At 45.1% G+C, this 27,549-nt stretch overlaps 1 protein-coding gene across 5 annotated transcripts in view; it reads left to right on the forward strand.

The window, feature by feature from the left end:
- The window catches only part of NCKAP5 (NCK associated protein 5), a 965,452-nt gene that overhangs the window by 732,666 nt on the left and 205,237 nt on the right, over positions 1 to 27,549 (forward strand). For all 5 annotated transcript variants that reach the window (XM_079782414.1, XM_079782415.1, XM_079782418.1 and 2 more), the window contains one exon: positions 22,067 to 22,135. In XM_079782414.1, coding sequence (XP_079638540.1) covers positions 22,067 to 22,135 — 69 coding nt within the window. The remainder of the gene's footprint in view (positions 1 to 22,066; positions 22,136 to 27,549) is intronic.

Raw genomic sequence — 27,549 nt, forward strand, 5'->3', positions numbered from 1 at the left:
TTTTGAAAAGCAAAATGCTTGTCATCCAGAAGTGGAAAAAAATCTTGTCTTTGCTCTCAAACATGGTAAGGTAATGTAACATCATTATGGCTGAAAACCCTCCACTAACATTTGCAAAATGCAACAGCTCCTTTCAAACTACTGACATATCCTTACATGCAATTAATGCACAGAGCAGCTTTGATCTTTGCTCTCTAATGAAGTTCTTTTTATAGTCCTATCTTGATAGTCCCTAAAAGCTACCTTTTTAAAATAACAGTAATTCTAGGACAGCTTAAAAAATAGAGGCTGTTTTTTTGTGAGGAATTTTAAATATTTTTATAGCAAATATATTAAGCTGACACAATCCTATTTTATTTAACATCTTCACTTAATGCATTTCCTCCCAGAGGTGAAACATTTAAGTGGAATAGCGTTGTGGTGATATTTTTCTAATTAACCTCCGAATGTGGGACAGGGCCTATGTAAATAGAACTCAGCCTTAATGTGAGCAGTGTTCTCTGGGGCTAGACAGTTCCGAGACTGTGAAGTGTTAACTGCCATCACACTAGAGCTGTTGTCTGACTAATATCAATGGTGAGAACGTGGTCATGTTTCTGAGATGATGTTCCCTCCAGAGCAAGTGACTGGCTAATTGCACCCTGGCTGCCCTGGGACAAGTGGGACCCCGCAGGTGTGAGACCTGAGCCCGGAGCTGTCCCAACCTGCCCCCACTGACTTGATGGAAGGGAACAGGCCCTGTGAAGGTGTCTCTTCAAGTAAATTAGGTACAAATTCTATCATCTGGAAGGATAAAATTAACATTTATTTAATATCGAACTTGTCAGAGCAAGTGATCCAAATGATCAGTGTAATGGTAGAAGGACAGAAAACAAGAAGTAGAGCTCTCATTTTCTTGTCTGTAAAATAGAGTCTAGGTTTGATGAAGTTGAGATCTCTTTCAGCTCTGGTTTTCCTGTGTCCCATAACAAAGATGAATCACAGTGGCCGAGTAGATGGCCATCATTTTACACCTCTAGGCTGCAGTTGCTTTCCTTTATCTATAAAATTATGTCATTAGACTTGACATTCCAATCCCCTAAAGTATATACAATTTATACATGAAGTTGAAAGTGCCATGCAAGCAAGTATAGGTATGATGTCATTCATACATATGTATGAATGTGTGTGCATACACACACACACACACATTCCAGAGGACATTTGGCAAAGTCTAAACTTTGGTGTCCAAATTGGCTGAGGGGGATGCTACTGGCATATGGTGGGTAGAGGCCAGGGATGCTGCTAAACATTCTATAATGCTCAGGGCAGCCCTGCAACAAAGGATTTCCTGACCCCAAATGTCAATAGTGCTGAGGTTGAGAAACCCTAGTGTCTGTGTGTGTGTGTGTGTGTGTGTGTGTGTGTGTGTGTGTGTGTGTTGGTGGTGGTTTGTTTGTTTTTTTCAGTTTTCATCTTTTTGTTTGGTTCAGTTTGCTCCAGGGGTAAGATCAGTAGTAACTGGAATCACAGACATTAGTTTGATTGTCTCACAAGCCTGATCAGTAAAACTGGTATACAAGTTGCAAAGAAAGTACTCCTGGAGGTCACTGGCGTGATAGCAGGTGGAAGTGATAGAAATGCAACAGGTGCTAACACTTAGAACAGCACTGTACCCCGTTCATTTCTAGGCAATCTGGATCCCTGTTGCACGCACTTCCTGTATCACTGCTGATTACTGTGACGTGCAACAGGGCTCTGTTTACCACTCTCTCTAGGCCTCACTCTTGCTGCGCTTGAATGGTTCCCATTCCTACGGCATTGGCACATGCTATGTACACACACAGAAAAAATGCACACATGCTTTCTCACTCTATAGGGTAGCTCTTGGTATGTAATTGTTCTAACAGATCAACAAGACATTGTTTTCCCAGCCACTTGTAGAGACATGGAAATACGCTTTGCTGTGCACAGCCTGACATTTTGTCCTCGTTGGTCTTAATGAGACTTAATTCAGGTTTAGTTACGCTTCCCTCTGCTCAGCAGACTGCATTGAAGTCTGGGGTAGAGAAACGAGGCCAGCTGGGCTCTGAGTTCTAGCAGATATTGGGTGACCCTCCCAGGGACCCAAAGGGAACAAGTGAGCATCATGTATGTTCAAAATGTTGTGAAAAGGATGCTTGTAACAGAAGTTAAAGTATGATCCTCTTCATCATCTCTTAAGAATCATGATTTTATGATTATTTATTTTGGATAATTGCTATATGTATTTTTAAAAACCTGAGATTTTACAGTTAGTAATGACTTGGAGATAATCTGGTCTAGTAGGATTAGCAGAGAAAAACAAAGCCTACAGAGGTTAAGTGGCATTGTCAATGTCACACAGTAAATAAATGGCAGAGGTTGAAATCATGTGTTCCTGGCTGTTTTCTCTGTCGTATCATGCTGCTGACAATGTTTTTAAAACCATGAAACTACAACTAAAAATTGAATAATTATGACTAGGTCAACAAATGAAATATTGCCAGATCTTGATATCACACTATTCTGATAATATCTGTATGAGACACCATCCAGGTACCAAACACCTGCTTAGTACCTCACTGGGGAAGTGCACAGTGCGCACAATGACTCAATATTACCTTGGTAAAATGTTGCGTGATTCAAATAGAAAAGTTTTAATAAAACTGGTGGCTGCTAGCTTCACAACCTACGTGTCTATTATGGCACCTGAGCTGAGCTGTAAGCTGAAGTGTTTACTCCTCTTTTATCCAGACCTCAGTAAAGAACTACATTTCAGCTGCCCTCATCCCTTATCACCTCAGGGTCCTAAATACTTAAAAATATCTGCCAGCTCCCATCCACTCCCTGGCACAAAGCAACCCAGGGAATTTTAAAAGCTGGGATGAGAGGAATTGTGGTGGTATAGAAATGTGTTGGCTTTCCTTTTCTTCCACCATTTTCAAAGCACATCCTGCTGCCTGCCCTGACCCTGTTAGACTTGCAAACATGGAATATAGTTTCTAGAAGGGGATTCAATTTAGCATAATTTCATTGTAGCAAAGTAATGGAAAGTTCCAGAGTTTACTTAGTGGATTTTTTTAAAAAAATATATGGTTTTATTGATTTCAGAGAGAGGAAGGGAGAGGTAGGGATAGAAACATCAATGATGAGAGAGAATCATTGATCAGCTGCCTCCTGCGTACCCCCTACCTGTTGAGAGGGTGATGTGTCCCTAAGGAGGAAGCTTCACATTTGGAGTCCATGCAGTCTTCACCCAGTGCAGCCCTAATTGTGTCCGTTTGCTGTTATACAACTGTACTCATGAGGCAGAGCTTTCAGTGAGTTCTGTGAGTCTGTTTAGCGAATTGTCAAGCCTGAGAGGGGAACCAAAGTTGTGGGAACCCACTTTCCCAGCTGGTAGAAAAGGAGGATAGCCCTGCGCACCCCTGCATTTTCAGCTGATGTCTGAGCTGAGGACAGTTTGTGAGGACTGTGCCCGCTATGGAGTTTGGCCCAACTTCAGGTACCTTGATGCTGCTATTTCCCTTACGTCCCCATCCAGGTTGCCAGGCAATCTGTTGGTTCCAATTTCAAAGTATCCCCAGAATCTGATGCCTTGCCACATCTCCACTGCTTCCATGTGGCCTAAGCCAAAGTCTCTCACTTGAATGACTGCATTAGTTTTCAAATATATATTTCAGAGAGGAATAGAGAAGTAGAAACATCAATGATGAGGGATAATTGATCGACGGCCTCCTAGGGATAGAGCCTGTAACCCAGACATGTGTTCTGACCAGGAATCGAGCCACACAGGCCAGGCATTACTTAGCAGTTTAGAGTCCTTTTGGTTCAGTTAGGTCTGTGTGACCTGAAGAAAGCCACTCGGCCTCCCCAAGCCTCAGGTTGTTCCTGTATGGAATGGAGATAATAACAGTCTCTCGGTAGTGCTGCTGTAGGAATTGCATGAGGTGAAGTATACCATCTTCCCTGTGAATTCATAAGCAAAGGGACAGTATTCTCCCCTGAAGAGAATAAGGAGACATGGAGTGAGCCATGTCATCACTAAACAAAAGGGTTTCATGAAAATATGCAAACAATGGAAAGAAGGGGAGAGGGTCAATGTGTGGCTGCCATACCTTGCTTAAGAAATGAGATATATGCCCTGGTCGGTTTGGCTCAGTGGATAGAGCGTCTGCCTGCGGACTGAAGGGTCCCAGGTTCGATTCCGATCAAGGGCATGTACCTTGGTTGCAGGCACATGCCCAGTAGAAGGTGTGCAGGAGGCAGCTCATTGATGTTTCTCTCTCATTGATGTTTCTAACTCTCTATTCCTCTCCCTTCCTCTCTGTGAAAAATGAATAAAATATATTTTAAAAAAGAATGAGATATACATCCTATCTAATAAAGAGGAAATATGCTAATTGACTGCCACACCCTAAAAGATGGCAGCACCCACAGCCACAAGATGGTGGCGCCCAGTCCCCTCAGTCCCCCAGGCGCCCAGGGTCGGCCTGAGATGCAGGCAAGCCTCAAATGGTGGCACCCCAGCATGAGAGGGGGCAGGCCGGGCTGAGGGACCCCCCTCCAGTACATGAATTTTCATGCACTGGGCCTCTAGTTTGTCATGATTTTGTTTTTTCTGTAGGAAGGAAAAATGTAATTATATGACAGAGCAATAGACTTCCTTCTAAAAATCTCCCATAACACAACTTATCTCACTTTGCTTTCCATTTCAATTCAAGACCTTATCACCCTCTCAAAGACCTGGAATTTATGCCTTCACGTAATCTCTGGTTCTTGGTTCTCCTTCTTACATAGTTACTGGATAGGAACTGATGAATCTGTTCTGAATTCTCCCAGGGGTAGGTCGTCCTTGTCAGGATTGCTATTGTCACATGTTTTCTGATGTCCCCATTTGCCTCGCAGCCCCTCTTTGTCACTGGTACGAGGGTTTGTTACTTAAAATACACATTTGTTCATGTTCCTTCATGGCAACATCTGGCTCCTTCCGCTTCTCTGTCCTTCTCCCTAATTGATGTCTCTGCTCTCCACCCACTACCTGTTATGGTGGATGTGGGCTGCCCAAGTCCACCTAGGCCCTTCCAGAACCCCCTTGCTTTCAAGCCCTGCCCAGTGCCCTATTACTTATTTGGGGGGGTGCTGTGGGGGGGGGTTGGGGAAGCTGTGTATATTTACAGTTTAAAAATTGTAATGCAAAAAATTGAATAATTGTTACTAGGTCAACAAATGAAATATTGCCAGTAGCCCAGATTGCCCCCACCACCATAGGCTCCTCTCTTATCTCAGCTTCCTTCCCCCCAACTAGAGGCAATAACTAATCTGACTTCTGTAATAATCATTTCCTTGCTTTAAAAAATACCTGTAATTTTACTTCTATGTATATATTTCTAACCATATAATTAATTTCTCCAGTTTTTGAACTTTGTATATGGAATCATGTTGGGAAATCTCAATGTGTGTGTGTGTGTGTGTTGAAATATATATCCTGCTTCTTTCACACAGTGCTGTCATTGCAAGATGAACCCATGTTGTAGGGGCAGCTCTATCCCAGTGGTTTTTGCTTCTATATAGTTTTCCATTATATAAACTTATCACAAACTTCCCATTATGCTGTTCAGCCTCACTGGATTGTCTCCATCCAAGGGCTGGTAAAAACAGAGCGGTATGAACGTATGGATATAGCTGTCCTGGTGTGTGTGTTCACGGGGTCTGTTGGGGATGTGCCTATAAATGGCACAGCTGGGTCAGAAACATGAGTATCTTCTCCTTTAGTAGGTTAAGGCTGTTTTAAAATGATGTCCTAATTTATACCACACCAGTGGCCTGTTGCTCCGCATGCTCACCAACACTTGCCATATAACAGTTTTCCACTTGTGCCAATCTGGTGCTTGTGGAATGATAAATCTTTGTAGCTTTGACTTATATTTTTAAGTGATATTCTCTTTTGGGTAAAATGATTCCTGGAGTACACATGTCTGTGCTTATTTTCTTCCCCTCTTTGTCTTTCGGTTCCTGTATATGTCAGAGGTCAAAGATTCCTATTTCTGAAGGAAATCCCAGTCGATTCCCCAAATGGAAATGCCTGCTTTTTGGTAGAGTAGGGACAAACCCCTGGTCTCTTAGACATTTCTCAGTGTCTATGTTTTGTTCATCGCAGTACTCACAGAATAAAGACAGTGTATAAAGGATATACCCTGTCACAGAAAGGGTTTAGACTGACGGAGTATCTTTCAGTTTCTTTATCTATAAAGTAGAGTTACCACTACCTACCCACAGTCCAGAGGCCTTCAATAAAATGAGGTAAGAAGGTTAAGGTATTAATATGATGTTCTGTAAATCAATCAAGTTTTACATAGTTCAACTTCCAAAATGACTGATAGTTAATACCACAAATATTCTATACTCAACAAAATGACCAAATTATTTCACGTTTCTCAGTTCTGTGAAATTTCTCTGTGATTCTCCAAAACGCAAAATTCACTCTAGTCCCCTTATTGCTTGAGAGGCACAGATCTGGTCCCTGGGAACACATCTGCAGGTAAAATACGTTTAAGGCTGTTTTACTGAGAATTTTAGAGCACTTGAAGTTTTGGGCTCCGTCATGACTTGGAAAACACTTGTTACTTCTTGAGTTCAAGTATGGAAATTGATAAATTGCTGAGGTTTTCAGTTTTAATAGAAATAATTTGACAACACTATTAAGTATTAGGAGTAATGAAATGTTTGTACCTGTCTTTAAAAACACTCACTTGTCAGACACACAAATCTTCATTCCCCTGAATGCACATGAGTCGGATGCCCAAGCACAGTCCTTAGTGGTTGAATAAATCCATTTTCCTCTTTACTTGGGGGGAAGGGGTTTGTAGGGGAAGGAGCTGCAGGGGCGGGGTGGCCAGGTTAGTACACTTTAACAAGTGTAGCTACAAAGGCAACAACCTCATTAATGAGGGAGAAAGTGTGTGTACTAAAAGCTTTGTTTTGCTTTATCTTGAGTTTCCGAAACCAACCTGTATCAACAGGCCACAGGACGAGAGCGGAGCTGGGAATGGCAACAAGCTGAGACCTGAGGGTCTCCACGGGGTCAACTCAACCTCTGGATGAAATTCCAAGCAGAACACAGTCACTGAACCCTCTGTATCAGCAGATACAAATGGGCGTTTACACAGTGAGAGCTACTCTCAAGCTGTTTGGTAGACAGGGGCACCCACGTGCCAAAGCCAGCTTACGCCAGCTTTTGAGAACTAGCTGTTATTTATGCAAGGATTTTATGAGCCTGTCATTAAACATGGCTACCATTAATAATGACATCATATCAACATACATTTAATTAAAGACAAAGGTAATACACACCCAAAGCGCATCGCTTCCTAATTATTTTATAACATTGCACTGCTATCTAAGCTCTATGTCCTGCACGGAGGGGGGGAGGGGAGGAGGGCGGCTGCTGTGCCTCTCCTCCCCACGCTGTGTGGTAGCTCAAGACAGTCATGCTGGGAGCGTTCACACCATGGGAACTGGAGGAGAACCAGGCAGGCTCTTCTCTCCCAAAGACCCCTTGTTAGACACTGGCCAGGAGAGGAGCTTGTTGTTTTGAGGGGGTGAGAATGTGACCCGGCTGCTGGGAAGCGGGTGTGGGCATCTCCTCTTTCAGACCCACATGCCACTGTGTCCACCTGTGTCTGCCTCAGGCTGACTTCATTATTCTCACTCATGTCCGTCTGAAGGACCAACTTGGACTTTTTCATTATTGTTAATAACATTGGGACAGTGGGAATGGGACCAGTAGCTGTGATGATTTGCCAAAATGTCAGACCAATAGCCTTTGCAAGTGGCAAGGTTTTGCAAAGTAAGCTTGAGGAAATCAAGAAACAGGAGCTCGGGAGTGTGAAATAGAATCATTCATCCCCCTAAACCAATACTATTTCTTTTTATAATTCTAGTTGCAGTCCACATGCCTGGGATGCAGGGATTATATATGGAAAGGGCCAGAATTACTAATGGTCCTGGTGCCTCTGTGTTCCAGGCTCAGGGAGGGATGTGAGAAAATAACAGAGCAGACCAAGGAGCAAAGGGGGCAGTGGGAGCTGTAACCAAAGGATGAAGTTAGGCACTTGGGTTAGTGGCATCCACACATCAGATAGGTGACTCTCCGTGTATACAGTTTGGGAAGGACTGTGAGTAGCACATTGTTCCTTTTTCCTGCCCTACGACATGGTGGACCTGACCGTGTTGAAGTCCTTCTAGGCCTTACAAGAAAGCCTGGAATGTGACCATTTTTAATGATCTGGAGGTGAAATGCAGTGCCCTAGCCCAGCTCACCCTGCACCCTGCCAGCCAGCCCACTTTCTGACTCCTACAGCTGCAATTAGACTCACTCCTAATCCTCCTGTAAAATACAAATCCTCAGTGTTTCACTCATCAGCTTTGAATCTTAATGTGAATGAAGGTATGCTTCCTCTCTGAGGGCAGGCTTTCCTGTAGCGAGAGGGTAGTAGATAAATGGGCAGCTGGAAGAGGGAGTAGGAGTTGAGAGAGAAATGAGAAGCAAGGATCGAAAAGGGAGCGTGCAGGTGGCAGGAGCCAGTGCCTGGAGCAGTCCAGGTGTAAGGTGGTTTAAAACACCCATGTCTGAGGGTCCCGGTTGCACTTCTCTTGGCTGAAACCTCCCAGTCAACAGGACAGCTTCCATCCTGCCAGAGCTGTCCAGCTTTCCATGGGAGTTACTTTTCAGGGAATAGGAGGAAAGAGACATTGATCGAGTCCTGTAGCGGGCTGGCTCTGTTAGATACAGTCTCCATCCATCTCATCCAGCCCCTGGAGCGTGATGGGGATTTATTACCACTCCAGCTTACCGGGAGGAGACACGCTCAAGGAGTCCAAGTGATTTGCCTGAGGTAATGGTAGGCAAGAGGCAGCGCCAAGATCAAAATAAACACTAACCTGACTTCAAAGACCAGACCTCTTTCTATTATACAAAATAAAAGTGAAAAGGAAATTAAAAAGGCACACCGTGACCTCCATCAGCACTCACACTCTCCTCCTAGGATGATGGATCCTTCTTCCGCTCCTACAACCCACCAGCTCCGCACACAGATTCCTTTCCTGTATCTCCCCAGAGGCAATAACATTATCCAGCTTCCTTTTCTTTTCTGCTTCTGTTATGAAACATTACCTTTTGTTATTTTCCAGATATAATTCAATATCAAATAATATTTGTCCAAATCACACACATTTTTTGTTCTACACACACATACACACACAAACACACACACACACACATACACATACACACACACACACACACACATACACACTGATGTGGGGAAAAGAGGCAGACTTGTAAACAGAATAAGAGAAATCAAAGCACAAGATTGTATGTTTTTATCTGTCTGAGTGAAAGTCTCATGACAGCTACTTTCCTGAAATGTGCAGGTAATGCACTGTGGAAGCAGAGAGCAGGCATCTCTGCGCCTCAAGAAATCTGTGAAGGCTTCCTGGTGGAGATGACAAATATGGGATTACTTCCAGGTCCAGAGAAGCACTAAGAAACTCCTGAGCAGGTCCAAGGAGATGATAGCCTGGGCGCTGCAGGGGTGACAATGGCCTTCTCTTGAAGCTGACCCATCTGAGCACAGGTTCTCAAAGTGTGGGCCCCAGACCAGCGGCATCAGCTTCACCTGGGACCTTCTCAGAGTGCACTTGCCCAGATCCTGCCCTGAATACGCTGAATCCAAGCACTGATGGTGCCCCAAACCCATGACCGAGCCAGCATCCTAAGTAATCAGATGCATACTTGAATTTGCAAACCACTGGTCTAAAGCCCCAATCAAGGATTTAAATTCTGGAAATACACAGAGGTTTCACTGTGAAGTGTTTTCTAGTGAACTCTTCTAAAATGAACCTGTGACAGGTCCTCCCTGACACGTTCTCGTTGCGTGGGATCCTGCACTCCTTGAAAGGATTGCATTTAATTAGGATTTCGGTCCCCATGCCTGATGTGCTGGGCCTGGACTTAGTGGGCTTGAAGAGTGTGTCTGTGCACGTATGGGCACACATGTGCCCATGTTTATTCCTGTGGTGGATGAGCAAAGCTTATGACTGTTTCTGAAATTTTCTAGGATGACAAAATTTGCCTCCAAAATGCACAGCAGCCGTAGACATTGCCTGGGTTTGGAGACTGCAGCTCTTAAATATAATCAAGTGGGAAATGCGCACGGTTCCCCACACAGCCATTACAGAGACTGACCACATATGACAAGATGAACGATCCAGAAACCCCGTAAATTTTATTTGACATTGATAAAGGGAAGGAGACTCAATATACGGGTTCTGTTCTTAGTGTCCTTTCTACTCAGGCTTCCTGTCACTCTACTAGATTAAAACGTGCACACTTGGGTGGCTTGCTTGGTGGCACAATGAGCCCCTCCCATGATTCTTTCTCCTCACAATGATTTCAGACAGCTTTCAGAACAAAACAGAGGTCCATGTAGTTAGGGATATTTGGGGGATCTCCGTGTTTTGCTTGGAAGGCTGAATCTGAAGTTCCATGGCCCACAGCCTGAAGTTGTAACGAGGCACTGTAGATGGCAAGTGGGTTATTTAATAGGGCACCACAGGACTGATTCAGGGGGGCAGTCCTAAAGAAACACACTTTGGGACCAAACTGTGATTTTGGAGAACTACCTTTTTTCTAAAATTTTGCCTGTCTTTGCTGTGTTGAAGGGTTTTCACAAGCTAGGGAGATGCCATCTAAAAAAGCAGCACTAGTTAGAGTGGTGCAACCTTTTTGTTGCTGAGAATTAGACTTTTTTCTTCTTCTCTTGCTCTCTTTTTTTCCTTCAGAGGACATCCTCCTCTTTGCACCCTGCTACCCCTGCTCAATTTCTAACACTTGTGTTTGTTCTTTTTCATTATTCTTGAACTCAATATTTTCTCTGCAATGGATATTGGCTGCTATCTGACAGTATTCACTTTCTAGCATGGCTGGATAATTTATTCTTTGATAGTTAATACAAGCCAGCTGTCATTGCATTGGTATTTTGTTTAAAGGTACATTGTTTTCATTCAGTTTAATGAGGATTTTTGTTGTTGTTTTGAATGTCCGTTGGGTAAGCTTTTAATCAAAGGTCAAGATCACCTCCTCAGGGAATATCTTTCCTACTTCAACCCAAATTAGTTGATTTTTTTTCTTTGATCCTGTTGCATTATCATTTTCAATGTGAGAAATTAAGTTATTTCTTCTATTAGACTATTTTCTTCTTTGTGGAAGCCTATGTGTTTTTATACTCCAGTGTGTCTCATAAATATGTCTGTTCTAGTTATCTATTGCTATGTAACCAACAACCCTACAGCTTTGAGGTTTAAGATGACTTTGATTTTTCTCACAATTCTGTGGGTCAGAAATTTGACAGGATACAGCTGGATGGTTCATGTCCAGTCCCTGTGTTGTCAGCTGGAGCTAGGAGAGCCATTTCCAAGACGGCTTCTTAACTCACATCTGGCATCTCGGGGCTCCGTGGCCTGTCTGTCTCCACAGGCCTCTGGCCCTAGAGGACTCCACATGGCATGGGACTTACACCACTCCAAGATATCAGACTTTTTACAAGGCAGTTCAGAACTCCAAGAGCTACTGTTCTGACAGGCCAAGGTGGAATCTGAAAAAGTCATGGTCCAGCCTTGGAAGTCTAAAAAATAGCACTTTAACCACATTCTACTGGTCAAGCAAGTCAGCAAGGCCAGCCCATAATGCATCATAAAGCATTTGCAACCAACTTTAATCGACCACTATGACAATACTGGTGATGAGTGCAACTAACATTTACAACGCATCACCCCTACTGCTCAGTATAGAGGAGTAGAAACTAAATATTTGGCCAATTGTCAAAATGTGTCAGATGATGAATACCATTTTTTTGCTTAGAAACTTGAGACATCATGTTAATAATTCAAATTAGTATTGACATAGGCCAAGAGCAAATATTGTTTATCTCTTATTTAATTTCTTATTTATCTGTGATATTATGAAAACGATACATCAGAATGTATCCACACCTGTGTGTATGAGCACATTAAAAGCACATGGATAAAAGTGCCAGATATAATCCTTGCACTAACTCATTGGTATTAAGTCAACATAAACATCAAAATGAGTTTTAGTGTTCACCCTAAACTATAGCAAAATGCACTCAATTTAATCTTAACCTTTTAAAAAAAGGATATAAGGTATGATTCCTGTCTCAAAGGGCTTACAGTCTAACTAGAGAAGACTGGCAGTATTCATAAAACTATTAAGTTCAATTGAAGTATTATAATTAACTAGAGGCCCAGTGCACAAAATTCGTGCATGGGGGGAGGGGGTATCCCTCAGCCCAGCCTGCACCCTCTCCAATCTGGTATCCCTCCCACAATCCAGGACTGCTGGCTCCCAGCTGCTCGCCTGCCTGCCTTCCTGATTGCTCCTAACCGCTTCTGCCTGCCAGCCTGATCACCCCCTAACCACTCCCCTGCCAGCCTGATTGATGCCTGACTGCTCCCCTGCCAGCCTGTTTGCCCCTAACTACCCTACCCTGCAGGCCTGGTCCCCCCCAACTGCTCTCCCCTGCAGGCCTGGGTCCCCCACAACTGCCCTTCCCTGCAGGCCCAGTTGCCCCCAACTTCCCTCCTCTGCTGCCCTGGTCACCCCTAACTGCCCTCCCCTGCAGGCTTGATCACCCCCAACTGCCCTCCCTTGCAGGCCTGGTCCCTCCCAACTGCCCTCCCCTGCTGGCCATCTTGTGGCCACATGGGGGCAGGATCTTTGTTCACATAGGGGCAGCCATCTTGTGTGTTGGAGTGATAGTCAATTTGCATATTACTCTTTTATTAGATAGGATCAAGGCCTGGTGCATGTGTGGGGGCCAGCTGGTTTGCACTGAAGGGTGTCCCAGATCAGGGTGGGGGTTCCCTTGGGGCGTGGAGCAGCCTGGGTGAGGGGCCTGTGGTGGTTTGCAGGCTGGCCATGCCCCCCGGTGACCCAAGCGGAGGCCCTCCCTGGTATCAGGGATTTATTTATCTTCTATAATTGAAACTTTGTAACCTGGAGCGGAGCCAAGCCTCCTGCTTGCTCCATGGCTGCAGCCATTTTTGTTGGGATTTATTTATCTTCTTCTATAATTGAAACTTTGTAGCCTTAAGTGGAGCCAAGCCTCCTGCTTGCTCCTTGGCTGCCACCATTTTTTGGGGGATTTATTTATCTTCTATAATTGAAACTTTGTAGCCATGAGTGGAGGCCTGGGCCCGCCAGGGTGTGGGGAAAGCTTGGCTTCCTCCATTGCTGGGGGAAACTCAAGCCTCGTGCTCTCTCCAGCTCCGTGGCCACAGCCATTTTTGTTGGGATTTATTTATCTTCTATAATTGAAACTTTGTAGCCTTGAGTGGAGGCCTGGGCCCACCAGGGTGTGGGGAAAACTTAGCCTCCTCCATTGCTGGGGAAAACCAAGCCTCCTGCTCTCCATGGCTGCAGCCATCTTGGTTGGGGTTAATTTGCATACTCGCTCCTGATTGGCTGGTGGGTGTGGCTTGTGGGTGTAGTGGAGTGATGGTTAATTTGCATATTACTCTTTTATTAGATAGGATGGTTAAAACATATTGCCATTTCTTATGATGGAGCTCAAACTAATCAACACAGAGGACTAGGAATTAAAAATCACTATTTGGTTCCCAGACAAGAAAAAGCTAAAGGAGTTCATTACCACCAAGCCAGTACATGAAGAAGAAGAAGAAGGAGGAGGAGGAGAAGGAGGAGGAGGAGGAGGAGGAGTAATTACCTTAAATGTAAATTGAATAAATGCTCCAATCAAAAGACATAGAGTGGCTGAATGGATAAGAAAACCAGAAGCACACACATGTTGCCTACAAGAGACCCATTTTAGATTGAAAGACACACAGACTGAAAGTAAAGGGATGGGAAAGATATTTCATGAACATGGAAATAAACAAAAAATCTGGGGTAGCAATATTTATATCAGACAAAGGCTATAGCAGGTGACAAAGAAGGACCCAGCAATTCCACATCTAGATATTTACTCAAAGAAACCCAAAGCACTAAATCAAAAAGACATATGCATTCCTATGTTCATTACGGCATTGTTTACAATAGCCAAGATATGGAAGCAACCTAAGTGCCCATCAATAGATGAATAAATATAGAAGATGTGGTACATATATTAAATAGAATACTACTCAGAGTAAAATCTTGTCATTTGTGACAACATGGATAGACCTAGAATGTATTATGCTAAGTGAATTAAATCAGACAGAGAAAGACAAATACCATGTGACTTCACATATATGTGGGATCTAAAAAACAAAATAAGCAAGCAGACAAAACAGAAATAAACTCATACATACAGAGAACATTTTGATGGTTGTCAGATGGGAGTGGGGTTGGGGGGTTGGGGGAAAGAGGGAAAGTGATTATGATGTACAAATTGCCAGGTATAAAAATAGTCATGGGGATGTAAAGTACAGTATAGAGAATATAGTCAATAATATTGTAGTAAGTATGTATGATGATGGGTACTAGATTTACTGTGGTGATCACTTACTAGTAAGTTGTATAAATGTCTAACCACTATGTTGTATACCTGAAACTACTATAGTATTGTATTATATATAGGTAATTTTAAAAATATTTAAAAATCATTATTTGGTAATCACCACTATAATATGTTTTGGCAAAAAACTATTAATAGATACTAAAATTAATGAATAAAAGTGTGGCTATTCAGATGTTTGCACAATCTCAAAATCTTTGCATATTTACATAGTTTTGAAGTAACTTTCTAGACAATATTTACTGATTAAAAAGGAAAATTAATAACTTTTTGGTGGATAAATCTGGCAGATCCTAACCTCACCAAGAGACTGAAGTTAACATACTAGTAATGGGATAAATTGGTATCATGGGTCTCATGATATGATGTACCAAGGACAGGATATTATTGCTGTAGTATTCTTGCCAAAAATACTTAATCTAACTGTTGAAAAAAAAAGCAAATAAATCCAAATTAAAGGAAATTCTACAAAATAACCAGCCTGTACTCCTGAAAAAATGTCAAGGTCATGAAATACCAAAGAATCTTCCATATGGCAGGAGACTACAGAGAAATGATTACTAAGTGCAGCTCTGGGAGTCTGGATTGGATGCCGAACCAGACAAGAACATTAGAGGGATAACCGGTGACATTTGAACAAGGTCTGTAGAGATTTGGTATTGAATCATAGCTAATTGCTTAGATAAATATATATGGTATTTTGATTATGTAAGAAAATGTATGTTTTAGAAAATATACCTCCCAATATTAAGGGTAAAGGGACATCCTGTCTGCACCTAGCTCACCAGTGTTCTTGATTTTTGCAGTGTCTCGGGTTGTAGACAGGTGTGAAAGCAATGGTAAAGCAAGAGTGGTAAAGGGAGCCTTTCGGGAGTCAGAGCGAAAGGAGTCGGGGGATTGTTTGTAATGGTTCCAAATGCTTTTTGTACATCTGAAACTACTTTTTAAATCTTAAATATATGCCTCCATTTAAGTATTTTAGGTTCAGATCTGAGCCAGACCACAAAACATTGGTAGAATAGAGGAAGGCCAATGGGAAGTGAAGCATGTTCTAGGCTAGAGCCACAGCACCGAGGGCGTCGCCTGGGAACAGACTGGGCCTCCAGAGAAGCGGGGTTGGGCCTGCCTGGGAGGTGGCATGTGCCCTCCGGGGCTGGGCCTGCCTGGGAGGTGGCATGTGCCCTCCGGGGCTGGGCCTGCCTGGGAGGTGGCATGTGCCCTCCAGGGCTGGGCCTGCCTGGGAGGTGGCATGTGCCCTCCGGGTCTGGGCCTGCCTGGGAGGTGGCATGTGCCCTCCAGGGCTGGGCCTGCCTGGGAGGTGGCATGTGCCCTCCGGGGCTGGGCCTGCCTGGGAGGTGGCATGTGCCCTCCAGGGCTGGGCCTGCCTGGGAGGTGGCATGTGCCCTCCGGGGCTGGGCCTGCCTGGGAGGTGGCATGTGCCCTCCAGGGATGGGCCTGCCTGGGAAGTGGCATGTGCCTTCCGGGGCTGGGCCTGCCTGGGAGGTGGCATGTGCCCTCCGGGGCTGGGCCTGCCTGGAGAAATGGCATGTGACATTGAGCAGCAGCAGTGCCCGTGCGGACAGCTGTGTGGGCACAGAGTACAGGCACTAAACAGCCTACGGTGGAGATGGTATTTCGTGCAGAGGGGACTTGGTATATAGCACTCTCCTCACTTGGCCCTCTGGAAAAGGCTGTTGTGTGCGTCTGCACCGGCGGCTGTAACAAAAGGCTATAGCCTGGGTGGCTTGGAAACACATGCCTCTCCGTTCTGTAGGCTGAGAGTCCAGATCCAGGTGTCAGCATGGTTGAGTTCTGGGAAGGGCCCTCTTCCCAGCTCACGGCCTGGGCCTCCTCCCGTCCTCTCATGCGGAAGGTGGCTAACAAGCTCCCACAGCCTTTTACAGGACACACCCCATTCACTAGGGCTCAACCCCCAGGACCTGAGCACCTTCCAAAGGTGCTGACCATTGCTTCAGGTATTAGGATTTCAACATATGAATGGCGAGGGGGCTGTTTTATAGTGTGGAGAGCTTTTTAAACGCAATCAGCACTTAGCAAGCATGTCAAACTCGCGGCCAGCTGTGAGTTTGACATGATTGACTTAGAGAATTAATGTAGAACAGTGGTTTAGCAGCATCAGTGTATTCAACCATCTGTAAGCTCTGGCTAGCTTATCTAACCACAGAGCAGGATCTCTGAGTAACATAATTCCTTTTAAATATACATTAATGCCTACCCATTCTGCACAATAAACCAAACAATGTGGATTTTATAAAGACATTCGAGGACTTTAAAGATGAAATCAGAACGTATTTAGGTCCCTGAATTGGGAGTCATGGGGAGCCACAGAGCGGGAGGTCCTCTCACTTGTGGACTCAGCCCAGCCCAGAGTAAAGGGCGGAGGAGAGAGACCCTGCTGTGCTCATGTGGATGCTCTCCTTGTATCCTCTGGGTGCACTGGCTTAATAACACTTATTTAAGGCGGGGAAGGCCCGTGCTGTCATTTCCGTCATTCTCAGTAGTAACACCTACTACATTGTCTTTCCCTCCCTGCTTATCTGTCCCATCCTTGCCGTACAAATATTAACTGTTTCTTTAAATCACATTTAATTAAGGGTTTTCTTTTTCTGCCTTTGTCTCATGTCAGTAGCAGGTTAATCCTGAATTTCTAATAAATGCAAATAGATTAAAGAAAATCATGAGTTCAAGATTATTTTAACTTCACAGGCATAATTGTTAATATCTCCATTGTCCCCTGGGATGTGTAGGGTTATATCAATTAAATTGGTCTCTGTAACTGAACACATTAGCCATAAATGTGACTATTGTGTCTTCACGAGCACCCGTTAGGTGTTTAATTTACTTGCCCGTAATAGATTGTCAGAGCTGTAAATGTGAGGCAAGCGATGTAAACTGTATAATGACTGTAATTATCCAAACAGATCGAAGGCAGTGTTATTGCAATGTGATATTGTGGGTAGGAGCACGATACAGACATCCCATATAAATTCCCATTTTCAGCTTTATTTCCTTACCCATTTTTTCCCAAGACATTTAAAGTGAAAACAATGTAAACCGGCATTGCCATTCTCTTCTTTATCTCTCCCCATTACCCTCATGCCATTGCCTCACTAAAACCAGCAGACTTTGCAAAAGCTACATTTCTCCTAAGAAAAGTTTCCTAGAATCAGAATTCCAGTGGTTTCCCCCCTATATCATGGCATTTGAATATTTGAACTGGAAGTCACTTTGTAGATTGGCGAGGTTGTTCCCTTAGGCTATTAGGTAAAGACCTGTAAGCCCAGCAAGGTTGAATGACCTGCTGAAGGTTACACAGCCCGGTATTGCCAGGTAAATGGCAATGGAACGAAACTGGCACGTGGACCCAGCCCTCCCACCCGGGTGAGGAGAGCAGAGGTTCTACCCGATGCGGTCCAGAGCAGCTGCACTGTGACAGCCTGAGCGATCCCTGGAGGGCACAGCCCGGAGCCAGACCCAGCTCCCAGTCTGGTTTGGGTGGGGCGTGAGGAGGAGAGCAGTCTGTGCATGACCAATGTTTTCAAAGTTCAAACAGAGGGTCAGTGTGAGGGTCCAAGGGTCGGCTGTGTGGCAGATATCTGCCCATGAGGGGAATGGAAAAACATGGCAAAGTCTTGCCTCAGGGGCAGGAAGTTGGGGGTGTAGCTGAAACAGGGGTTGGAGCCCTGAAGGACAAGGTGGAAGCCAAGATTAGGACTGAAACCTGAAGGAGAAACGGGTTTGAATCCCGGGCCTCAAGCTATGAGTAAGGTCCAGAGGACCTAGGGCAAGAGCACCTGCAAACAGATCTTCCCTCAGCACGCTGCCTCAACTCTTCGCTCCAGCTTCATTGCCGAGGAACAAACTGGCCTAAATCTGAAACTTCCAGTACATCTGAAAAAAACAAAAACAAAAACCCAAAACACAACACACATTCAAGTCATCAGGAACACACATAAAAAAAGCCACACATAACCCACAACCTTCTGCATTACCAGAAAACAGAACAACATGACTTCAAATTCCTGTAAGTAGAACAATGAACACCAAGTACCCACAGACCTGTCTGTAGTGTGTGCGTCGGAGGATGGCAGCAGAGGGTGTGGGGAAAGCTCTGCCAGAGGAGAAGGTCCCACGGCACATGCTCAGTACTGACCACAGGTGCAGAAGGCTGGCTCCCCGGGCAGCTCTGGGCAGGGCGGGCCCGTGTGAGGCCTGAGGTAGCTGTCACAGGCCATGTTCTGGAGAGAAGGAAGCAAAGAGAAAAGGGGAGGTAGGGGAAGTGCCATTTGGAAATGTGTTTGTGAAGAAAAAAAGGAAGAGGGGAAATTTTATGATGGTATAGAAATAAATAGAAGTGTAACATCAGCCTCCCCAATCATCATCCATTAAGGAGGCTAAAACAAGGGAAAGGGCAAGAGTGAAAGAATAGTACGTGACCGTGATATTCTCCAACAAAGTAGAAAGAATGCAAGTAGGAAGTGGGTGAAAAAGGGAGAGGGAAAGTGATTGAGGCATATGTAATAGGGGGGAGTTAAGGGACATGACTGTAACTAGGTAGTCACAACTCAAGTCAGTCAACAAAAGGAGTACAGAACCTGAAGAGTGTGGCTGTAAATGGGGTTGTGGGAGGGGTACCTCACGGAGTGTACCTTTTAGTGTGGTTTTGACTTTTGCAATCATGTTAATGTTTTTCCATGATCAAAAACAAAAATACAGCCAACAAGAAGAGGAGAGAGTAGATTTGAATACTATCAGAAAAATGTAAGTGAACTGAATTTCAAATACTAGTAAATAGCATAACCACAATAATGTTCTGGGGAACCAATCTAGTAATTGTTGAACACATTATTTTCACTGTGTACCTTCATTCTAAAAAAAGCTGTGAATTCTTTTTAATACTGTCTTTTGTGGTTAAAAATTGTGTATGCATTGTAGGATTGAAGAACTGAGTATGATCTTGCCAGCCCATGTTCTAGAAAAAAGAAGAAACAAGTAGGAAAATAGGAAAAGGAAGAATTGTTTGTTCTGGGGTTGAGAGGTGTGTGTGTGTGTGTGTGTGTGTGTGAAGGAAGCAATGACTCTTCTGTAGCAACTGACACGCATTAACACCAGGTCATAGTTTCCAAATGGCATTCACCGAGGAAGCAGGATTCCTTGAAGAAATGGTCCATTTCAGGGATGGGGCAAATGCACCTGAAACATTTCCATGTGCCAAAAAAGGAAGAAAACATTTTTAACTAATGAAACAGGTCGAAAGGACACAGCATGATGGGGTTCACCTTCCCAAAGGGGAGCAATGTGATCATCCAAATAAATACTGACAGTAATAACTTCTGATCCTTTCAATAATATAAGAATCCAACTACTCATACTAATAAATGGTTAGGAAAAGCACTTTCTTTTGATTAATTGAAAACTCAAAAATGTAGGTGGAGAAATGATAGAAACCATCATTTACAAACAAAGTTATCACTGATTCAGGGAAGACATGTGGGTGGTTGCTAAACTCAGGTGATGATGAATGTTTGATGAGAACTAAGCTCTTTTCATCACCTCTAGGTACCTCCCCATGGTTTACTTATTAATTGTAAAGGAAAAGAGTAACTTCACAGTGGAGATATTTGGCAGGTCCCACCTTAACGTAGTGATCAAAGTTAACTTGTCCAATGAGAGGACGCGTGAGTATCGCATGAGTCCATGATGCACTGAGAAGGACCCAGCATCGCCTGTGCTACCCCTGCCAGGTGTGCATGAGGAAAGTTGAAACAGATCCAAATTAGGAACACTCCAGAAAATAACTGGCCCCTACTTTTGAAAAAAAGTAAGGAGGGAGGGAGAGAGAAAGGAAGAGAGGGAAGGAAAGAGGAAATGAAAGGAGAGAGGGAGAGAGGGAGGGAAGGAGGAAAAGAAGGAAAGGGTGAGTCAACAGCATGAAAGACAGGAACTATTTCAGATTAAAGGATTCTGGGAGAATGACAAATAGATGCAATGCATGATCCTGCATTGAACTCTGAACTGGAAGAAACGTGCTATAACGACATTGTTGGGACAGAGGATGAAACTGGAATAAGGACTGTAGATTAGATTGTGGCACTGTATTAATGTTATACTTCCTGACATTGAAAACTAAATTGTGTTGTGTAAGAGAATGTCTTTGTTGTTAGGAAATACATTGAAGTATTTAAGGCTATAGAGCATCATGTTTGCAACTTGCCTTCAAGTTGCAGGAAAATAAAAACGAAAAAGAATGAGATAGCAAAATGTTAACAATTGGTGCATCTGAGGAAAGAGTAGCAGTTCATACTATTCTTGCAAATCATCTGTAAGTGTGAAATTATTTCCAAATATATTTTTTAAATAATTGATAGGAAGAAACTATAAAGGAATACATGTTGGTCTATGTACCACCTAAACATTATACCATAAATTTGAAATAATTGTTTCAGAGCTTCATACCTCCCTCCCCTGTCAGGGAGGTTGTGGGGAAGGGGCTGGTTGAGCCATGATTGCTAGGGAAGTGGGTTGGGTGGGTGGTCACGGTCGCAGCCATGAGGAGGAGTAACTTTACAGTTTGGAACTCAGGCTGGGCCAAGAGTGGGAGAAGTGGACCCAGGCCACAGGATGCAGAGGGCAGTTCTTACACCACCATGGCATGATCCCCCTACCATCTAACATGCATATTCTGATTGATTTCCCCCTTATTTTTCCACATAGTTAATGAGTGGCCATATTTATCTAGTACCGTAGAGCAAGCATGTCAAACTCATGGCCCGCGGGCCACAGGCCTCATTTATTTAGCCCGTGCTAGCCTTTGAGTTTGACACGGTTGGTACAGTAATTGCTATAGCATTCAGATACACACATGGCTCCAAGGGGCAGAAAAGCAGTTAATTCTAAAATGAGAGAGAGACGGGGAGAAGGACGCTTAAGCATCATCCAATTCTTAAATTTCTCATTGTATTCTTAAGTTCCAAAGTCATTGATTAACGGGAAAAACGTGTTTAGTTTGCATTCAGAATCACACTTTGGTGAGTTTACCTGAGATTCTTCTCTGTGGTCCACACACATATTGGGTCATGAAGCTGTGCCAGGTGCTAACGAAGTGGAGTAAGGCATTTCTGACAGTTACAGTTCCATAGGCTGAAATGAACACTGTAATCTTTCTATAGGGCGCTCTCCCATCAGGCCCTCTCCCATGCTGGCTTCTCCGCATTCAACATCTCAGGGTCACGGTTCTTTAGGTGGGGATGTATTTTGGTGACGCACGAGGCTCAGACAGAAGTCAGCCCTGAGATGTTTACAATGGTACTCGGAGCGCACTCGTCAAAGGCTCTCCTCAGAGGTTGCTGGGATCCTGAGGAGGTCTGTGGAGTGGCTGTATTGACTGCGTTGTCAGGTAATACAACGCTTCATTGATCCATTTGTATTATTTTTGTTTCTTGCTGCAGGCAGAGAATTCAGCATTGGCTTTGGAAAATGAGAATCAAAGGGAGCAGTATGAGCGATGCCTCGACGAGGTAAGTGGGAGGGAGAGCTCCGTGATGAGGGGCCGTGCCGTTTAGAATTTCTTTTGTGAGATCCTAATGTACGTCCATCGCAGCCTCCGCAGGGCAGGGGCGTGTTGTCCTCCGAAGGAAGGTTGTAAGCGTGCACGTTGAGAAGGAAGCTCAGTCACTCTCTCCCCATCCCCCTCCCTCTTCCCTCCTCTCCCTGTTCCACTGTACAGGCACCTGTGAATTCCCTCCGTTATTGTTCACTGTTCTTGGGGCACAGCTGGGTGTGCCTCCCTGAAGGATGAATTCTTCTGTCCAGCAAGTACGAGCCCAGCCTGCATTCAGTTCAGACAGGATGCCATTTCGGGAAATGCTAAGCCCCACAGACTGGGTGGGCGCTGTGCACAGTTATCAGCCAGAGTGAAAGTGTCAGCATAATTGAGAACACGCCAGGAGAGAAAGGGACATGAAGGAGAACATTTGAGCGGAATGGAAGGAGACAGGCCCGTGCAAGAGTAAACTTGAGAAATGTTATTTGATGGCAATGAAGAGATGAAGGCAGAGATGGAGAATTCCTGAGAGGTGAGGGGGGAATTGAAGTTGTGGGCCGGGCCTCATTCTCCCCCCACACACCCCTGTCAGGGAGTCTGCTCCTATGTTACCCCCAGCGGGACTGGCCATTCGCCGCCCCGACAAGCTCTCGTCTGAGATTTGTCGGGTGATCAGAGTTATTCATCTAATGGGATGACTTTCTTAGTTGTCTGCCCAATGCTGTAAACTTGCACATGTCCTTTAGGAGATTCACTTTGACAGTTGTTATGCTATAGCTGACACAGATGTTAAGAAAATAAGAAAACTCCGTTTCACTGGGCTCCATGACTGTACTCGTGGAAATGCCACCATATCTTGTCTCTTCTTCCTCACTAAGAATTGGAAAACCTTTTCCAACAAACTCCTCTTGATCTTTCTTTCCCCTGTCCTCCCCCAGACAGCACTCCCACCCCCAGTGTCCCATCAGGTGATGGGTGTACTGTGAAGAACACAGGCTCAAACCCCAGTTCTGAGGTCATCACCGCCATACCCCAATCTCCCCTCACACTGGCAGCGGCCCCTCCTCAGAGTCCCCTGTGCTGGCGTTTCCCGCCCCAGTGATTCCTGCAGGCTCACCCTGGACCAGCAGCAGCAGCCTCACTTGGGAACTTGTTAGACATGCACATTCTCAGGCCCACCCAGGCCTGTGGGATCAGATGCAGGTGATCTGTGTCAGCAAGCCGCCAGGTGGCACGGACACACCCCGCAGCCTGAGGGCTGTCCTCAGAGCTCAGGCCCTTGGCATTACATTTACTCTATGTGGTGCAGGGATCTCAAAAGTTCCCCAGAAAAAATTCAATTAGCATTTAATATTCTAATTGTTTAATACATGCAGCTCAAATGGTGTCTGCATTTCTCTGTCCTGTCAGGCCTTAACAAGGCTCAGCAATCTCTACAACGTCCAAAGGTAAAGTTGGCATAAAAGGGAAAATGACATCTCAGAGTCCCGTGAAACTAGCTTGGCACCTCTCACCCCTGTTCCCCAGGTTCTTGGTCCAACCAGAGTTTAGGGCAAGAAAGGTCAAATAGATCCAAGGATGTTTAAAGGGACAGGTACTGTCCTTGGGTCACAAGTATTGAGCAGCAAAGCTTTACTTTAACCTCCTGCGCAGAAATTTCCAAGGAGATCTAATCTGTATTCAGAAATCAAATTCAAGTGAATCACACCACAGTAACGTCTTGTTTGTTACAATTCCCCTGCAAGTCACCCCTCCCCAGCAATCCAAAAGCTCACAGCGTTGCTTTAAGGAAACTTGTGTTCCCGGTGCGTGCATTCTCTAGGTTTCATCAGAACGTGTTGGTAAAACGTACGTTTTCACCCACAGAATCATTTCACAGAAAGTTTTCACTGAAGACAGGATTTTCTAGAGGGAGTGCTCCTCTGTTCTTAATTGCAAACATTAGCTGTTGCCAAAGAGGTGATTTGCAACAAAGAAGCACCTTTGAGCAATACAAATGTTTTGTATTCGTGAATGCGGGCCCCTGATTACACATGCCAGTTGTTTTGTAACTAATTGCATGAAGGTCGGCAGTCCGTTTCCATGCATTGTAAGAGAACACTCTCAGAGGGATACTTGGATGTAGTAATAATGCCAACTGGAAATTCTTTTCAAGGCTGTTTATCCTAATTAGACAAACTAACAAGGTAAGGTCTCCTGTAAGTTATTTCCTTGCTAGTAGGTTTCAGAAAACATGCACAGACGGATAAAACATAAATTTGAAATGTTCTTCAATCCATTTTGCACTACTTGTTATTTTCTGGGAAATGAAGGCTATATTGAGGACTTGGGGAGAACACTTGGGAGTCAGAAATTCCTTCTGTGTGTTCTAATGAATGGGGTGCTTATTCAGAAGAAAACAGACCCGCATCCCTGGACAGACACACACACACACACACACACACACACACACACACACACACACACACACTCACACACAGAGGCTTGCTAGGCAGGCATGTGCTCACAGGTGCTCACAAGCCAGTGCACATACTTGCTTCACCACTTCGCCACCATCTCTGCTGCTACCTGGCTCCTCATCTCCTCGCCTTGCAACACAAAGGCAAAAAGGCAAAGCCCAGGGCTGATCTTGAACTTTCCCTGGGGGATCAGGTGGTAATGTCTGAATCTAAGGTCTTCATCTAGCTGTTTGACCGACAGGTTTACAGGCAAGCAGTGAATTGCTGTTTGTTCTCAGTATTGCTTTGACCAACTCCTTTAAGGCCAACTCCTTCCCATGTAGAGAAGTGTAATGGCACATAAAAAATAAGTAAGATAGCATCTCCTCAAACTGCTGCCTTGCATTTACTAGGTGGATTCACTTGTGTCCTACAGATCTTTACTGGAAGTCAACCTTCCCCAGGCCCTAGGGTGCCTCCAGCTTAGCAGAAGTGAGGGGGTGGGTAGTCTCAGGAATGAAGTGAGGGGAGCTGATGGGGAAATGGGGTGCCCTGGGGACTGAGAGAGCACACAGCACAGTCACCAGGGGGCAGGAGGAGTGGTGGGCGGGCAGGGCAGGGCAGGGAAGAATTGAAAGGGATCTTTATCAGAAGAAGCTGGAGCAGGTGACACTTGGGATTTAGAAGGGCATGTGGTTCTGGCTCTGACCTGCCGGTGGGACTTACCTGGGAAGCTTTAAAAATACTGCTGTCTGGGCCCCACCTCAGAGATTACCTGACTGTGGATGGAGTGCCCCCCCTCCCCCCGGGCATTAAAGTGTTTATAGTGTGGGGGTGGGGGTGGGGGTGAGGGGGGTAAAATGTTCAGCCACAATTAGGAACCACCACCCTCAGGCTCTCCGATTGCTGTGCCTTAGGGAGCATTTTTAGAAAGTTTCCATGATGAAAGCTTCACTGAACTTGGGTGTGATGGAAGAACAGCAGACACATGTGGAAACGGGCTATTCCAATTCCCCAACAGAAAGCAGATGCAAAGCCTATTTCAGTGCTTCCCAGGGTGCCTGGGCCCTCCCCTGACAGGAAGAGGTGCGGCGATTGCTGAAATGCAGGTCGTCAGACCCCACTCGGCCCTTCCGAGCAGAAGGAGGGCCGAGGGCATTGGCAACGTCCACACCCGTCCCCGGCGAGGCTTTTGCACACAGACGCTGGAGAACCTGCCTCCTTCGGACCGTGGAGTTGGCCAGGCTTCCGTTCCCTCGGGAAGGGTGCCACCACGGAGCTCTTCCTGGCTTCCGGATGCCTGCATTTCAGAGCATAGGGGCAGGGGAAATGAGGCCTTTGGATGCAGTTCAGACAAAGAAAAAGCACCAGCGCTCCTTTTAAACCCAGGCTACATAAGGCAGAGGGGGTTGTGAAGAGTAGCTCTGAGCTTTTCCTCTGGTTCCTGTTCTGTACCCCAAGACCTGGGTGTGGACTCATTAGCTGTGCACTCTCGTGGCATATCCCACATCCGGGCCCTATGTCAACTTTAACATCAGTGCCTGGATAGATGTGGGGAAGATGGTCCTGCTACGGCCCCCGCCTGGGTCAGATGCTCACTTCATGAAAGGATCGTGACATCAACAGAAATCTGCTGCCTGTGCCTGCCCCAGACCCCAAGCACCCGGGGCAGCTCCTATGCCCTAGTCCCCATCGTTTCTCCAAGACCCAGCACCACTCTTGGCTCATACTTGGTACTTAATGCACGTTCATTGAATGACTAAATCAGGGGTCCTCAAACTTTTTAAACAGGGGGCCACTTCACTGTCCCTCAGACGGTTGGAGGGCCGGACTATAGTTTAAAAAAAAACAACTATGAACAAATTCCTATGCACACTGCACATATCTTACTTTGAAGTAAAAAAACAAAACAGCGAAAACACCCGCATGTGGCCCGCAGGGCATAGTTTGAGGACGCCTGGATTAAATGAATGAATGGAAATGAATTTCCACATTAGTTTTCCCTGGAATACCACATATATGTTTAAATGAGTTTCTCCCACTCCCAGTATTTTATAGGATTTTTTAACAGGGTAAATAAATAATATAGGTGCTTACTAATTTATATTTACACATTCATAGTACACACATACACACACATCATCCCTTTCCAAATAAAACCCCTAATTCTTTCTAACTGATGAGCTGAGATTGCATTTTATTCTTTAAAGTTTGAGTGACTTCATGCAGATTTAACATTTACGAGGCGACTACTTTATATCAGGAACTGTCCGAGGGGTTTCCCTGGTTATGTCCACCACCCCTTGTATTTTTCACAGTGTAGGTAGGGGCTGTCCTTCCCTCCCTGTACATGTCATGTCAGTAGATCTTCAACATCAGCAAGGGCAGTACTTGAATCCGAAGCTTTCCTGTGAAGGCCCAGAGCTCCTCAGGACAATAGGTCAAGCTCAAAAGCATAGGAACCTTCTCCAAAGCACGTTTTCCAGAGCTTGTGCTTTTTCACCCAATTATTCAATCACCTCAGTGACCTGGCCCTGGCTTGGCATGATACACCGGCAGGTGCAAGGATGGCAGTGAGACCACCAGGTGAGGAGAGGATGGCCAAAGCCTTCCTTCCGCCCCCCCCCCCACATTCTCCCTCCCAAACCCCCTCCCAGACCCCAGCCCTGGGCCATCTTCCTGAAGTGCTGAGAACCGGTTCCTTCTCATTCAGCCTCGGGGACTGCTTTGCAATGAAATAACAACTCCACAGTCCTGCCTCCTCCTCCCTCTGCCCACCCCTTGCAGGTGAATGCTGGGTGAATCCTGACCCCTGGGAGCACCAGGGTGGAGGAGCAGCGACCTGTGTGTACCAGCAGGTGTCAGGGGAGCTGGCTTGTCTGAGATCTTACTGAGAGGAAGGAAGAGGCGGACCCGGGGGGCCTCTCCTTGGCATCCCTGTCTCAGCCAC

This window comes from Cnephaeus nilssonii, assembly GCF_951640355.1.
Source record: "Cnephaeus nilssonii genome assembly, chromosome: 10".
Taxonomy (NCBI): domain Eukaryota; kingdom Metazoa; phylum Chordata; class Mammalia; order Chiroptera; family Vespertilionidae; genus Cnephaeus; species Cnephaeus nilssonii.